Below are 17,318 nucleotides of genomic sequence, written 5' to 3'. Positions count from 1 at the left end.
TGCTGAATGGACATTTAATATCTGGAGTTAACAGTCAGTAACAATAATCTATGATGTCCCTTCCATTTCACCCTGTGTTACATAATCTCTGGTCAGCAGGCCTAAAAATCTGTGGCTAATCATTATGTAGTACAAATTTGAGCTTGGTTTCAAAATGGGCCAAAGATCAAGAACTAAACCAAACAAGGCAATCCACAAACATATAAAAATTCAGAGAGCCATTCAAAACCGAGCAGAATCCACCAGAAAACTCAGGAGAGGTGAGTTCAGCATTTGGTCATCTTTGTGATACAATCTGTTTTAAAATATTACTATAGAGTACAATAGTCTAGTCAGTGTTATGACTTACTTTCAGTAGATGAGTTGATTGGTGGCCACTTCAAGATTTGGCAATATTTTAATGATCAAATCCTCATAGTTACCCGTGGCTGATATTTTTTATTGCTTTTTAAGAGATTTAAATGTCAGTTGGCTATTTGGGATTTTTGATTTAATTTTGGATTTTTGTTATATTTCAGAATGTGCTCTCACCCAGTCTTGTTTTTACCCTCTCTGTTCCTTACTTTTTATTTTCATTTTGCTATGTAGTTACACCTGTCTGTTATAATGCTGTTAGCTTATACATTTTCACTGGGCATTTCCCCCCCTTGAAGATCCTTTATATCACTTTATGTTTCTCTTCACTGCAAATACTGACATTTTCCATAAAGAAATCCACAGATGAGAGCATTTTTTATGCGTGTGTGATGTCTGGTCTTGTCTACTTCTCATATAATTTCGCTTTTTGTTTTGTAAAATCTTAATTTTGTATGATCTCACATAGGCCCAACAAGTACATACAGTAAATGCAACAAATCCTACATGTTTTAGTTGTTTGAACATGCATATTTCTGATTTGATAGTTACCAGGATGAAGGCGCTGCTGAGTTTGTGTGTTGCACTAGTGCTCTTTTGGTCCACTGCCCAGTGCCACCATCACACACCGCACAGCAACCATGGTGTCCACAACGATTCTGCTGCTGGAAGCCTGAAGATATACAAGGAGAATCTTGACTTTGCTTTCCATCTGTACAAGCACATCTCTGCCCTGCCTGCTTCTCAATCCAAGAACGTCTTCTTCTCCCCACTGAGCGTGTCCGTGGCCCTGGCCGCTCTGTCCTTGGGAGCCAGAGGGAAGACGCACCAGCAGCTCTTTGAAGGTCTGGGCTTCAACGAGATGGACATGACTGCAGAGGAAATGAACCAGGCCTTCCAGCACATCCATCAGGACCTCAACGAGAAAACGGAAGTAGACCTGTCACTTGGGAATGCACTCTTCATTGGAGAAAACATCAAGCCAAGCCCTAACTTCCTGGAGAGCATGAAACAATATTACCGGTCAGAGGGTTTTAGTACCAACTTTGGCAATGCTGAAGAGGCCAAGAAGCAGATAAATAAGTATGTGGATGAAAAGACCAAGGGTAAAATAACAAAGCTGGTTGAGGAAGTGGATCCCCTAACAGTAATGTATCTCATCAACTACATATACTTCAAAGGTGAGGGATATGTGGATGAGTGTGAGGACAAAAAGTAAAACTAATTGAACAGAAAGTATCATTTTTGTATTTAAGTCTTCATGTAACCTCTAATATTTTGTTTCCTATCATGAAGGGGGGGGGGGGGGGGAGTTTCTGGCGTCCTTCTTGACCCTTACTAGTTTAGACATAAAGACCCTGTGCATTCAGAGTATTCATTAATCCCCACCCAACATAAAGATGCATACTTACTCTTTCTTTTCCAAGTTTACAAGCAGGAAAATAAGTAATTTGCTTTTGAAGTAATGTTTTTACAAAACCTCCTGAGTAGGTCAGCAATGGATATTTATGTCAAGTTCCCAACTGACTGAAAGCTCCTAAACATACTGTCTTACTGCTGATTATTTTAAATGTAAATCACCATGTTACTTATGCAGGGAACATTTTCCCAAATTCTCCTGTAGTTGGCAGTAAAATAACTTTTTATCCTGTTTTCAAGATTAAAAAAAGAACTAATGAATTACATTTTTTTCAGGAAAATGGGAGGTGCCATTCAAGCCAGAATCAACACTGGAAATGCCATTTTTCGTTGACAACACAACAACAGTTCAAGTCCCAATGATGATAGAAAAGAACCATTTTAATGTTTATTATGACACAGAGATCTCCACTCACGTTCTCCAGCTGCATTATAATGATTCTGTCTCAATGCTGCTGCTCCTTCCTGAGGATGGACTGCAGAAACTGGAAGAGGTCATTTGCAGGAAACACGTGGCAAAATGGCTGAAGTGGATGAAAAAAAAGTAAGTAACTGCTTAAAGGCATAAAATCAAACAAAATTTTGACAAAAGGGTACATAAAAAATGTATATCCTCAAAGATATGAAGTAATGTAAAAGTTCCCATTACGGCACTTGTGAGTTTTAGTATGAAAACGTTAATTTATAGTGGCTGATTAATGCACTAAAGTGGCCGATGCCTTGAGGCTTCTGTCTTCATTTGTGGATATACAAGTTCATGGATATAAACTTACTGTTTTGGTGCATGATTTCCTTTCCCGAAGAGCAGTTGTGATTGTTTTGGACATACCGTACATTCTTTTCTTACAAATGTCATATTCATTTTTGAAAAATGTGACAGCCATTAGAAGCTATTAAACTGATTCATTAATGATGTTGGCCCTGCGATAGATTGGTGACCTGTCCAGGTTGTAATCCTGTCCAATGCACGCTGGGATAGCCACCAGCGACCCTGACCAAGATAAGCAGTTATAGACAATGGAAGGATTTTAAATAATTTATAAAAATACTTTGAATGTCCTCAATATCACCTTGCTGCAGTTTACTACTATTACCATTACTTATGTTGCAACTGACCCTAAAATGGCTGGTCATATTTCTTCCTGTGTTTTTTTTTCTTTTTGTCCTTTTTACCTGCACCCTGAAACAATGAACATTTCCAATGCATTGAAAACCATGAGAAAGCAGAGTAATTATTATCAATTTTCCCATTGCAGGGAATATAAAGTGTATGTTCCCAAATTCTCTATCACAACATCATACTCACTCAAGGACGTCCTGACTGGAATGGGAATGCCTGACATCTTTGATGATGTGGCTGACTTCACAGGAATAACTAATGAAGAAGGAGTAAAACTGAAAGTATCTGAGGTAAAAAAATTTTTTTTAAAGTGTTAAAATTTGTGACAGTAGAAACAATAGTGACAGTTGTGCATCTACAAATATTTGCTGTTTAATCAATTTTTGAGTTAGTTATACTAAACCTTGATTCAATGCATTGTTTGTGTTGCTGTAATTTACTATTCTCACACTTTGATCCCCAGTAAAATGAGCTTGATATTTCTATGATAGAAATTTTTTCCACAAGAATGCTTGTGTTGGAAAACAAAATGGGTTCAACTGATAATAGAAATAACATCTGAAACTGCAGACCGGGGTCAAATACGTATTTGTTTTGTACTTTTCTGTGCTCTATTGATCTTGCCTGGTGTAATTGAGCCTTCCAGTATGACCAGAAGGTAGGATTTGCACTTTTTGAGAATATTTGTTACAATACACCAGAGAAGATCAGTAAAGTGTAGAAAAGTATTTGAATCCAAAACAAATATGTATTTGACCCAGCTCTGTGAAACTGACATAATATACAGTATTACATGTGTATTAGTTCCTACTGTGGTGCTTAAACTGTGCCATATGTTAAGCTTTGCTGTGTGACTGCTTTCAGGTTGTTCATCAGGCTTCTTTAGATGTTGATGAGGCAGGAGCCACAGCAGCAGCTGCAACAGGGGTGACGATCACACTTCACTCGCTCATCCGTATTCCCTTCCTGAAGTTTGATCGGCCGTTCATGTTTCTGATCTATAGCACTGACACCAAAAGTGTGCTCTTCATGGGAAAAATAGTGAATCCATTGGGGAAATAAATAATGCCAGGCTGCCATTGTAAATAAGATTCCAATCTTATTGCCTGGCAAAATGCAAAAAAGTTTAAATAAAAAAGACATGCTTTCTGTTTTTATTTTTTTAAATAAAAATGCTGAATTTTTGCATACACCCTAGGATGTTTGCATGCACAGCCATACACATTCACACATGCACGCAGGCACACACACACACACACACACACACCTGAGCATTATTATAATTCTTCAATGTCCTACAGGAAAATGTTATTCCTGGGTGACATCTTCAATATTCATTATTCAGGAAAGTACTTTAATATATAGTGTCATCCATGAATGATTGTCTGCAAATGCCACATCCTAAAAAGTTGTCTTATTTTACCACCAAAATATATTGTGTAACTTTTTTGAATGCCTGTACTTGTTATTAAACTTGAGAGTGAGACTCCTGAATTTGTGGTGGTCCTAGAAATGTTGGGGGATGCCTGGTTTTTTAGTATAATTCTCGGATAGGCTCTCTAAACCGGTCACCTGATAATCCCTCAACAATTGGCTCAACAATTATATATCTTTTACTGCTCTGACTTGCCTCACCCAGGTGATTACTTCACGTTGGTAGTGGTTGAGGTGAATTTTTCAACTTCACTATAAAGCTCTTTTATTATTATTACTACAGCAGATCACTGATTATATTAATAACTTGTCATTGTTGTATTGCCTTTCCAAAAATAGCCACTAATTCCTGTTTGTTTGGTTTGAGCGAGTTTGTTGAACTCGATTGATTAACCTGTCTATGGTAGTCTGGTCTCGATTGTTCTGGCCTGGGCACGTCATTCTCAGCGATGGCCGAGGCGACGGAGGAACTGAGTGCAGATGGAGAACAAGAGGAGGCATATTTTTACAGAGAAAGGATAAAATATGCTCCAGACGAAGAGGAGCGGCTGGAGCGCCAACACTTCTGGAAAGTCATCGATGCATTTAGATATTATAGGTAGCTATCGTCATTCAGAACAGACAAACAAGGTGTGAGAAAGCTGGGTGGTATCTGTAGCGTTAGCTAGCTAGCACTGGATAGCTAACGTTAGTCACTAAGCTACCTCACAGGCGTTGTTGGTGAGAATTTAGAGTGTGTTCTTAGGAATACATTTAAAACGGATACAATGCAGATCAGGTGATCTTTATTTTATGATGCGCCACCACACAAAACTGTGGCCACCATCAGTCTTTTGTATTATCAAATTTGGGTGACATTAGGAGTACCTACAGGGCATTCTCAGAACTTCAGTTAGACTGTCAGGGCACATTGGTTAGCGTGCCGTTCTTTCGAGAACAAGAAAATGAAAAGTTTCTTACGGTAGATTGCAAACTCCGATTGCATTCATTTGCAGTTGAATACAGTAACGAGTAGTGAGCTTGCTGTTTATGAGTCAATGAGCAACTTGGTTGGCAGGCTTGCAAAATGCTAACAGCTGGCTCGCTCAGTCAGGCCACAATTGAATGTCTTTTGTAGTATACTGACATGAATTGTAACGAAGAGATTGCTTCCTATTGTGGGAGTTTACTAGTCAGCTGCCTGATGCCTAATATACTGATCTAGGCTGCCATCTAGTAGCTAACATAGGACCGATGTCGGGCAACCAGTAAACTGAATAGCTGTTTAAATGCGCTATAGTTGGCCTGTGTTTTGGTTTATGGCAGTGATGTAGCTTCGTGGGGTTGCAAGATGGGCGTTTTTTTTTTTTTTTTTTTTTTTTTGCGTGGTTCATTCACTTCATTCCTTCCATGTTACCCAATGTGCTACGAGAGAATTTGGTCAACTCTAGTCTGTGACTATGTAAGATCCATTTTAATTGTATTTAAATATTATGTGAAGTTATTTAGCACTTAATTTTGGTAACAAGAATTTCAGTATTTTTCAAAGCAATTAAAATGAAAGAAAATTGAAGGAAAATATTAATTTGTGTAAGAGCACTGAAAAGTGCCATTTTGTCTAATCATGAAAGACCAATTGTTGACTTTTTAAGTGAAAGCCTCTGTGATTAGAAAAAACTTGGACTATTACAGAATTTAAATTTTTTATGTAAAAGTAGCTTAATTCGCCTATACAGCTACAGGCAAATATATAGTGGTTCAGTTAATAATACAAAAATATAGCTGCAAGCTGTGATGTTCGGGGGCCAAGCACCAAGGGTGAGTCACAGCATTGACTGCAATTTGTATCTTTCTGATATTTCTGAAAAACATAAACAAAATTGTGCAACAGCTTAGTTGCATTCATACTACCACAGTTGTGTTGCTGTGGTGCACTGCATGCTGCGATGGAAGAGGGAGACAAGCGGTGTGCAAGGTCCAGTCCTTTGTTTCTCCTAGCCTGGCACATAGCTACACACATATAGTCCTGATGGAGTACCAGCCTATTTGCCCCACTGGAGCAAAATTACCCCTTGAGTTGCAGATTTTCCCCCCCATTGCCTGGTGCTGCCCATCCTTGCCTTTCTGCCTGTCCTGTTCTCATCTGCAAGTATTTATGTAATGTGAAATGCAAGGAAAGCATACTGCTCCTAAATGAGAATTGTAGACTTTACAGATGTCTTCCTTAGATTCAACCACAGCTGGTTATGCCACAGGCAGTTCTCAGTGTGCACACAGAGACTTGTGAATGCACTTCATTGCATTCTTCTTCTTCATGCATGTGCTGTAGTGCTAGTGAAACTTATGGCAGTGGTGATTATTTAGAATAATTCCCTTCCCCAGATTTAAGATAGATGACACCATTCTTGTGAATTAGGCTAATTATGGACTTGCACATAGGCTGACCAGACGTTCCACTTTTTTCTGGATATTTCATCTTTTGGGACCGGGATTTCTAATTTCCTGTTTGGTTAGGTTTTGCTCATTCAATAGACCATAGGCTGTTTAAAACAATAAATAGCCTTAAAGCCTATTATGTTCATTACACACCATTTGCCCCTGTCCTTTAAAAAAAAAAAACCAACATATGGTCACCTTACTCATACATTATATTTTTGAGCAACAGTTGATTTACCCAGTCATTTTATTGCTGTGAATGGCAACATTGACATTGTTAATATCTTCCCTGGTTTTATTTGTTTAATAAAACTCCAAGATAGGGGAGAACTGGTTCTTTGTAACAATTTCCACTTCTTACTCAATAACTCAATAGCTATGAAATTTCGCTACAAAGAGCATGAACTTGTCTGCTACAATACATCATATTACATTTGAGGTGATCACAAATGGTTTGTGTACAATTTAAACAAACATAAATGTAGTCCAATGCTACAATTGTGAAGTATGTGCAGGACAGTTGGAACAGAGATGCGGTAGAATTGTAACAATGAAAAATAACTATAACTGCATAAATCGTTAATATGTACCATATTTCCAGGACAAAACACTGTTGGCTCAAAACAGCATACTGTGCATAGATGTTTAAACCAGCAACCAATTAGGAATGTCATGTTTTATTTTTTTTATTGGTTTATTTTTTATTTTATTGGCAAAAATGTTAGGCATGCAGGATTGGATTTGTACTCTTGTCATTATAGCATATCACATTTAAGCAATTTAACTAGTTTAATAGGAAATTAAAACTGGGCCATAATAGTGATACATCTACACCTCCACAACAACTCCCACACACTTCTCTTGCAATAAGTTTCCGCTGATACGTATATATTCATCTTCCATTTCAGTGATAGACCACGTGGGTCTAAAGCACAGGGCTCTGAATGGGAATGAAAAGAGGAAATTTGATTGGCTGCGATTGGATCCACCTGTAACACGCCCACTGCTAATATATTCAGGCTAATCCTACCCATTTTCCACCTGCAGTGCGTGCTTTGAACTGTGCGTTGCTCTCCTCTGCCCGTGAAAATACAAACATTCAGTAGCCACGCCCACTGTGCCCTCATGCTGTGTCATTGTCTGCACACTGTGCAACATTGTTTCCAGAAAATAGAGCCCTTTATTTTTTTTTTACAAAAGGTGACCTGCATAGGAAGCATGTCATCTTAGAGTTTTTGTAGTAATTTGTGCAATTATACATATGATGCATGCTTACCATGAAAATGTAACTTTCCAGGTTAACGGGCTTACAGTTAGCTGCAGGGAAATCGTTTAACGTTTTTACATGGAAGTGTTTTATGAAATATCATAGCCTGGTGAATATAGAAATGCCAGTATTGTTGTTTTGATGTAATCCCGGGGTCATGAACGCTTTTTTCCCCTCAATAAGCCCAGTATTTTTCTTTAAATAAAGAGTAGACCAATTTGCAAGGCCACCATGCTTACAGAGAACATAATATGGCTATATGTCAAGGCTCAGGAACGGCACACTGCATTGTGTGTGTGTGTGTGTGTGTGTGTGGGGGGGGGGGGGGGTTATGTCCTGCTTGCAGCTACTCTTAGAGTGTGAATGTGGGGGATGGGAGGGGAGCCATGTGGCAGTCTATTTGAATTTTATCAGAAAAGTCATTGTTCAGCCAAAATTCATCATTACAGCTTATTTTTTGTCATGGACTGAAAATTGTTTCCAAATATCATGCATACCAACTTTGGTGTATATTGGATGTATGGGCACATCTGAAATAATGACTTGAACATTGCAAATTTGAAGTGGTGCTGTAGCATCACCTTGACTGTAAGGTGCACGAAATGTGATACACATGATATACTTGGGTTACTTTTCAATTAGCATATTTCAGAATTTGAACCGTGGTTGGATGTAAGGGAGTTGTGGTAAAATATCTTTACCACAATTTTTGCATATTTGTATTTGATTATCTTTAAGAATCTTGGATTGAGGGGGACATACTTCTCAGGACTGTTGGAAGGAAGCTTTCTGAGGGTTCCTGTCATATTTTGTACAATTTGGCCTTATGGAGCCTCCATACACATTTCATACATTATATGCCAAGCACACTTTCAGACCTTACACTCAGAACAAGGCCAGATAGCCTGATTAGTGCACCTATTATCAGTTATTGTGCCTGCAGATTGCTTGGATATTCTCTTGCATTATTGGTGGTGCAGACCAGTTAACTGTTTGAACATCTTAGCAGAGTATGGAATGAGGGAGTTTTTTGAATGGGTTTATTGTGTCTGCAATGGGAGAGGCTAAAACCCCTCTTTGAGTTATGCATATGTACACAAGAATGACCACATTAAATTATTTTAGTTAATCTTAGCATGCTGTTAATATATTCAATTTGGAAGGCATGCTTTTCCCGATGATAGGTTTTCTTTTACTACATGACTGTATGTCCTTTTTTAAAGTGATGGAGTAAACTTTCTTCATGTCTTCCAGGGAGTTTTCCCTTGTCGCAGTTGCCTCTGGCTTACGCTGTGGCTGTTTAGGCCAGGGTGAACCGAAGCGTTGTCTGAGAAATTCTTTGTAAAATGCGCCATATAAATAAAATTTGACTGATTTATTCATTCCATCCTTCTCTCTCTCTTTCTCCCTCTCCCAAATACGCCTCCCCCAGAGTCCACATTCACGAGCGAGTGAATCGAGCAGAGAGACAGTTCGGGTTCCTCCCTGAACACCACCAGATGCTGCTGCCTAACTTCCTGTCCAACTTAGCGAAGGTCCGTCGCTGCGTGGACCACAACCAGGAAGTGCTGCAGGCCATCGTGCTGAACTGCGTGCACATGTTTGAGAACATGGAGTACGGAGAAGAAGTAGGTGACACCTTCACCGTCTGCCATGCTTGAGGACATTCCCTTATAAGGCAGCTGTTTATTTGCTTTGTGGAGCGGTCCACTCAGGAGCTCACGCAAGATGTAGTTTTGTGTGTTCTGTTCTGTGACTCTCCTGTAATACTGAAACTTTTTGAAGGTCTTGAGTAGAAGTCTGCATTGGGACAGGATTCCCGTGGGTCCCGCTGGACTTGAAGTCATTTATGCGATTGCAGTATATATTTAGCCTATTGTGGACAGGCGGTTAGTGAAAATGCTGCAGTCCAAGCATCCCAAAATGATTTAGCATTTAATTCATATAAAATTGCTGAAATTTGTTTTGTCCATCTAAAATAGTGTAGTTGTCACGTCATGTAGCCAATGCACTATTATGAAGGCGCAAGCTTAACTGTTTCAAATGACCAGACCCATTGCCACCCCCCACCCCCCCCCCCCCCGATACTGTTAAAAAAAAATCTGAGTGAGCCTCGTTAAAAAAATGCAAAAATACAAGTTGTAGCTATAGGAGGCTGGTATGTATATGTTTAAATCGTAGATAGCTGATGGCTTAAGAGCATAAAGATTTGTTGCTTATTTTTCTTCAAACATCCTCAGTTTACGGCTATTTAAAAACTTGTGGCGCTCCTGTTTTTATTCGAAGCCTACACCAGGCAGCCGGTCTTGTTTTGTTTAATAGGCAGTAGCCTGATTCATTATGTTTGAAAAACATGTCACTGTGTTAGGCTAGTGTGGTATGTAGAATACAAACTTGTTATCGGCACGGTAGTAAATTGATTTTGCGGACGGCAACGATTAAGGCTGCGGGCGGACTTCAGTGGAAGTGGCATGAGCAGGGGTACAATTTAATGTTGCGGTTTGTTGGCGGGCACGGGATGTGAAAAACAGTCCTGCGCAGATCTCTAGCCCGGAGTTGTCCTGTGATTAATAAAGAAAACCCTTGAAGGAAGGTGCAACTGCGGTGTCCTGCTAAGAACATGTCGTGCTTAGTTCACAGGCATTTAGCAGACGCTCTTATCCAGAGCGACTTGTATCCATTGTATCCAATTATACAGCTGGATATATACTGGAGCAATGCAGGTTAAGTACCTTGCTCAAGGATACAATGGCAGTGTCCTACCAGGCCCATTATACTACACTGCCGCCTACTGCCGTGCTTAACAAAGCTGTGAGTTACTGTAAATATAGTCCATCTTGAAGCATGGGACTGCTCAGAACCTGGACAGAACAGGAGCCTTGGGCTTTCACAGAAAGATAATAAGAAAATTTTTGCATTAGATCTCTGTACATCATAATTTTATTTCTGTAAAAAAAAAAAAAACAGCCCAAAAACCACAGTCGGGGTGGTCTCTTCTGTTAAGCAGTGCTTGACCTCCTTTAGAGAGGAGTACCCTGTCACTGATTTCCATTTGATTTTGATTGCTATTTGATATCCACCGGCTAGGGACTGGCCATTTTCCTCAGGCGCTGCTGCACAGCCTGTGTCCGGCCTTCGGATTTGATTGGTGCTTGTTTGCTGTCGTCAGGATGACCTGAGGAAGGTGCGCCCGTCATCCACGTTCGACATGGACAAGCTGAAGTCCACCATCAAACAGTTTGTGAGGGACTGGAGTGAGGCAGGAAAGCCGGAGAGAGACACCTGCTACCAGCCCCTCATCGACCAGATTCTGAAGATATTCCCCAGGGATAAATGGTATTTAGGCGTGACACCACCTCCCCCCCTTTTCCTGCTCTTCACACAGTTTAGTTTTGGTCTGGGCTCATGAGAGACTTCATAGAGAATTAGCATCATTGCCTTTTCCGTTAATATAACAGATGAAGGTGGCGTTGTACAGGGAAAAAAATTGTAAGAAACCCCTCAGATACACCAAACAGCATCGAGGTCACGAACAGTAAGAAAGCAGAACATTATCACCAGCTGTAAGAAACCCTTCCAACACACCAAACAGCTGTGCTAACAGTTATGCATACAGTGCCTTCGGAAAGTATTCAGACCCCTTAACTTTTTCCACATTTTGTTACGTTACAGCCTTATTATAAAATTGATTAAATTCATTTTTATTCTCATCAATCTAGCCACAATACCCCATAATGACAAAATGAAAAGAGGTTTAGAAATTTTTGCAAATTTATTAAAAATAAAAACTGAAACATCACATTTACATAAGTATTCAGACCCTTTACTCAGTACTATGTTGAGGCACCTTTGGCAGCGATTACAGCCTCGAGTCTTCTTGGGTATAACGCTGCAAGCTTGGCACACCTGTAATTGGGATATTTCTCCCATTCTGCTCTGCAGATTCTCTCAAGCTCTGTCAGGTTGGATGGGGAGCATTGCTGCACAGCCATTTTCAGGTGTCTCTAGAGATGTTCGATCGGGTTCAAGTCCGAGCTCTGGCTGGGCCAGTCAAGGACATTCACAGACTTGTACCAAAGCCACTCCTGCGTTGTCTTGGCTGTGTGCTTAGGGTCGTTGTCCTGTTGGAAGGTGAACCTTCGCCCTAGTCTGAGGTCCTGAGCGCTCTGGCGCAGGTTTTCATCAAGGATCTCTCTGTACTTTGCTCCGTTCATCTTTCCCCTCGATCCTGACTAGTCTCCCAGTTCCTGCCGCTCCACAGCATGATGCTGCCACCACCATGCTTCACCGTAGGGATGGTATTGGCCAGGTGATGAGCGGTGCCTGGTTTCCTCCAGATGTGACGCTTGGCATTGTGGCCAAAGAGTTCAATCTTGGTCTCAACAGACCAGAGAATCTTGTTTCTCATGGTCTGAGAGTCTGAGAGGTGCCTTTTTGGCAAACTCCAAATGGGCTGTCATGTGACTTTTACTGAGGAGTGGCTTCCGTCTGGCCACTCTACCATAAAGTCCTGATTGGTGGAGTGCTGCAGAGATGGTTGTCCTTCTGAAAGGTTCTCCCATCTCCACAGCGGAACTCAGTTTGGCCAGGTGGCCAGTTCTTGGAAGAGCCCTGGTGGTTCCAAACGTCTTCCATTTCAGAATAATGGAGCCCACTGTGTTCTTTGGGACCTTCAATGCTGCAGAAATTTTTTGTACCCTTCCCCAGATCTGTACCTCAACACAATCCTGTCTCGGAGGTCTACGGACAATTCCTTCGACTTCAGGGTTTGGTTTTTGCTCTGACAACTTTTTTGCACTGTCAACTGTGGGACCTTATATAGACAGGTGTGTGCCTTTCCAACTCATTTCCAATCAATTGCATTTACCACAGTTGGACTCCAATCAAGTTATAAAAACATCTCAAGTATTATCAGTGGAAACAGGATGCACCTGAGCTCAATTTTGAGTGCCATAGCAAAGGGTCTGAATACTTATGTAAATGTGATATTTCAGTTTTTTGTTTTTTTTTAATTTGAAAAAATTTCTAAAAACCTGGCTTGGTCATTATGGGGTATTGTGTGTAGATCGATGCGAATAAAAATGAATTCAATCAATTTTAGAATAAGGCTGTAACGTAACAAAATGTGGAAAAAGTGAAGGGGTCTGAATACTTTCCAAAGGCACTGTAGATGCAGGAGACTGCTGTGCAGCAGTTGTGTGGTTCTATACGGATCATTATCTATCACCGTAGACGCGGATGTGCCTCTGGCTTGTGTAGCCTTCATAAATACAATTATGTGTCCTGCAACACTAGTGTATAGGCAAGTGACTATGGGGTGCAGATATTCCATGTGCATTTTAGGACCTTAAAACTGCTAGGTGTGCAGTGGAGTAAGAGTCAAAGAGGAATGCCAGATTAAAGTGAATGCAGTTTATTGCACAGTATGTCAATAATATACAATGGTGCCAAAGTGTGTGGAGTTTAATGGCTTTATGCATATGCGTATGAGACCGTGGTGACGAGTCCCCCCTGCAAGTTTCCCCTTATAAACCCAAAAGTTAAAAACAAAACACCAAGTCATAAAATGAAGACACAATAATGGCTAAACTACAGATCAGTTATCTTGCTTGCATTGTCTCTGTTAGCATGTCACACCAGTTTAACCTTTGTATCTGGCTGGGTGCTGAGCCATAGGTATGAAGATCTTTAGTCAGCACCCCACCACCAGAGACCAACTTGTTCCCCATGACATTGGCTTTCCAACAATACAAAACATGATTGCGTTGTTTTATGGACAAACCAAAGCTCACATAATGCTGATCCAGTAGGATGTTTTGGAACTGAGCACTGTCTCCTTATCACACCAGCTGACTCCCTGTTAGCAGAGTAAACAGCACAGCACAGTCTGTTTTACTTTGGGGGGTCTGATAAGAGGCTGTGACTGTGAAGTGACCTACAAAAACAAACAGTGGTCAGATGTTTCAGTGCATATACAGTATGCACCTGCTTAAACCAGTTTTTTTCCATGTTTTTCTCCATATATTTTTTTTAATATGAAAAACTCTACAGGTCCTGGAGCACCTGTTAAGACAGACGTCATCATGAACACCAGTTCGTACCAAGATATTTAAATAACAAAACAATGCACCCCCCCCCCCCCCCAGTGAGCTTACAAGATTTCCATTTTCATTTAAAAATTAAACTTTTGAATGCAATTCACTTATGATTATCTGCTTATATAAGTACAAATATCATATCATGAAATATTAAATGTATATAGACCAGTTTATACAGTTCAAAGCATTTTAAAGCAATCATGAAAAAAACTGGTTTAAGCAGGCGTGTCCAAACTTTTTACTGGTACTGTACAGTGCATTGTGAATCAGAAACGTCCTTGATTTGTCAGCCTACTATAACTACTACCACTAATAATAATCACAATGTTCTGCAGTGATCCCTCGAAGGTGAGCATCCTGGTGCCCGGTGCAGGGCTGGGGCGGCTGGCCTGGGAGATCGCTAGTCTGGGCTATTCCTGTCAGGGGAACGAGTGGAGCTTCTTCATGCTGTTCTCTTCCAACTTTGTGTTGAACAGGTACTGATTCTCTCAGTGCAGTTTTAAGCAGGTACTGATGGGTGGATGCACCATCCTGCTGGCCCAAAACAGAAGTGATGCCTGGTTTTTTTCTCCCCTTTAGATGCGACGAAGTGAACTCTATGATCCTGTATCCATGGGTCCACCAGTTCAGCAATAACAAGAGATCAGCTGACCAGACACGGCCGGTGACCTTCCCTGACGTAAACCCCCAGAGTCTTCCACCTAACTCCGATTTCTCTATGGTTGCAGGGGACTTCCAGGAAGTCTACACAGAGCCAAGTGAGTGAGCGGCAGTATGTCCTGTACTGCCACCCAATGAGAACTCAGTCTTTTATGGCACCAACCAATAGAATTTAGCCCTTGATTTTCCCATCTAAGGAGAGTTTGTGCTTGAAACGCCATTCTCAGTGATTCCAAGTTCTGGACTGTGTCCCTGCTGCCAATAAAAATGTCTGCCTTGGTTGCCTTGGAAATGCATTCACAAAGAATTTCATTCAAGAGCAAAAGAAAAACGTCAAAAAGTAGATTCTGCAAAACAGCCCACAAAAAAACTATTAAAAAAAATAAAATAAAAAAAAATTAAATGTTTCTGTGAACTCTTGAAGAGGCCAAACTAGGTTGATTCTCAGCCATCAAACTAATGTGAAACACATCAGAGAAAGTAAGGGTAAGATCTTGCAAATATAAAATCCTATTTAGTGATTTTTATTCAGTCTTTCTTGTGACATTTAAGAACCAGAGGCCAAAGGAACATGCAGACCCTACTTTTTGGCACTCATCCTTGTCACATTTGTCTGGAAATGAAGAAAAAGAGAATAAGAGGAAAAACCTAGTAAGATTTTCTTTCTGTGTCTGAGCCCCTCAGAGTTTGTGTTTGTGTACATATAATGAAAGAAAACGTAACATGGTCACGCAAACGTCTGTTTTTTATGCCCCTCATCAGATACCTGGGACTGTGTCACCACCTGCTTTTTTATTGATACGGCTCACAATGTCATTGACTACATAGAAACGATCTGGAACATTCTCAAACCTGGCGGTGTATGGATTAATTTAGGTGAGCCAACACAAAATCATTGGTTAAAACATGTCATTTTCAATACATTTTTTGTTTACATCTCTGTTAATTCCCATACATAGTTTTATGTAAATTGTGTCATCAGACTGGTAAATAAAAATGTATCCCTGCTGCTGTGTCAGCTTTTGTCTTGAAATGTTTCAGAATACTCTTCAATATTGTATAAAAAAAGAAAAGAAACTTCTCTTTGGAATTGTGACAGAATTAACTGTCCTTCTTCCAGGCCCACTGCTGTACCACTTTGAAAACATGGCGAATGAACTGTCAGTCGAGCTCAGCTACGAAGATATCAAGGCTGTAATTTTAAAATACGGATTCCAAATGGAGGTAGAGCGCAGTGCGTTTTACATGACTTGGAAGTTACGGGGAGGTTGACTGAATGTACTGCGTAACCAGTGCTATCATAATTGTTTGGTTTCTTTGTATTTCATGTTTTCTGTGTTGATGATGTGTATACATATAATAATAATAACAGTTAAATAATAATTCTTATTATTGTTGTTGCTTCTGTGGAGTTGAGATACCAGAGTGCTGCTGGTGCTTTTATTTTTGATTTCTGAGAATCAGGGTGAATCAAAATGTGCTCCTCTGTCTGTCTGTGTGCAGGTGGAGAGAGAGTCTGTTCCCACCACATACACAGAAAACGAGCGCTCCATGCTGAAGTACCTGTACGACTGCGTGTTTTTCGTGGCTCGAAAACCAGCTCACCTCTTCTCCAACGGCTTCCAGGAGGCGGACGTATGTCAGTTTGAGGAATCCCAACAGAATGAGAAGAATGATGACATGACATGACGTCAAGACACGCGTTCCCAGCCAAGAAAAGTACAATTATTTTTTTATTATCATCATGATGCCCTCGGAACTTGCATAGTATGCGTTTCATACTGTAAATGTCTGCAAAGGAATAACAGGACACTACTCAACAAAGTGACAAATGACAAGATTACCGGCGTTTTATTTCATTTTTTTCGCCTCTTCAGTAAAGTCCTGATTTGGTGCCTTTTGTCATGTCCAAATTTATACCCAGAAGTTTTTCTTTATCATTCTGAAGTATCTAAATCGTTTGCATGTGCTTCAGATGTCAACTGTAAATTTCAACTGTGTATATTTATTTTCTCTAATTACTAAAGTTGTTTTAAACTTAATGTATAATTGGTAATGGCTTTTTTCCCCTCCATCTCATCTGGGTTAAATTGCGTACACACTTGACAATAAAGGAAAAAATAAACTTTTTTAAAACTTTTTTTTAAAGTGCAGAATGCTTTCCGTTATACAGTATGTATTTTATCAATACTATATGGAGTCATGGTTTGGTTTTCTGAAATCTTCTCAAACCCAAGTGCAATTTTGGATAGTCTGGGTTGAACAAATCTGGTAGTATAACCTGCAGTGCAATGCCACAGAGCTTTTAAAGGGACATGAAAAAAGAAAATTACTCATAGAAACGACCTTATGCTTGTCCACCTACCAGTGGTGGAGCTGTAAATAAAAAGGGTGCTGACTCAAGATTGTGGTGGGTGGAGTGAAGCAGACATAGGGCTTCATTCACAAAACTTACTTTTGTTCTTTAAAATGTTCCTGTAAAAACACAATATGGGATTCATGACACATGTGCAGACCTTAGCATAAGGAAACAGCCATGAACAAATACAGA

At 40.1% G+C, this 17,318-nt stretch overlaps 2 protein-coding genes across 3 annotated transcripts; both read left to right on the top strand.

Moving 5' to 3' along the window:
- The first annotated feature begins 109 nt into the window (after positions 1–109).
- LOC118237485 (hibernation-specific plasma protein HP-55-like) lies at positions 110–4,387 on the top strand. The gene is made up of 5 exons (XM_035436223.1): positions 110–260; positions 903–1,535; positions 2,050–2,317; positions 3,030–3,183; positions 3,758–4,387. The coding sequence occupies exons 1-5, from the start codon at positions 155–157 to the stop codon at positions 3,953–3,955; spliced, it is 1,359 nt and encodes a 452-aa protein (XP_035292114.1). The 5' UTR covers positions 110–154; the 3' UTR covers positions 3,956–4,387.
- A 363-nt stretch (positions 4,388–4,750) lies between these two features.
- carnmt1 (carnosine N-methyltransferase 1) lies at positions 4,751–17,318 on the top strand. 2 transcript variants are annotated; one of them, XM_035436224.1, is made up of 8 exons: positions 4,751–4,925; positions 9,442–9,637; positions 11,179–11,345; positions 14,443–14,583; positions 14,687–14,865; positions 15,530–15,643; positions 15,888–15,991; positions 16,271–17,318. In XM_035436224.1, exons 1-8 carry the CDS (start codon positions 4,777–4,779, stop codon positions 16,454–16,456), a joined length of 1,236 nt encoding a protein of 411 aa, XP_035292115.1. In that variant the 5' UTR covers positions 4,751–4,776; the 3' UTR covers positions 16,457–17,318. The 2 variants fall into 2 exon arrangements, with proteins under 2 accessions (XP_035292115.1, XP_035292116.1); XM_035436225.1 differs by lacking the exon at positions 4,751–4,925 and adding an exon at positions 4,936–4,957.

The sequence above is a fragment of the Anguilla anguilla genome, chromosome 10 (genome assembly GCF_013347855.1).
Source record: "Anguilla anguilla isolate fAngAng1 chromosome 10, fAngAng1.pri, whole genome shotgun sequence".
In the NCBI taxonomy this organism is placed as follows: domain Eukaryota; kingdom Metazoa; phylum Chordata; class Actinopteri; order Anguilliformes; family Anguillidae; genus Anguilla; species Anguilla anguilla.
This window is presented reverse-complemented; position numbering and strand designations above follow the sequence as displayed.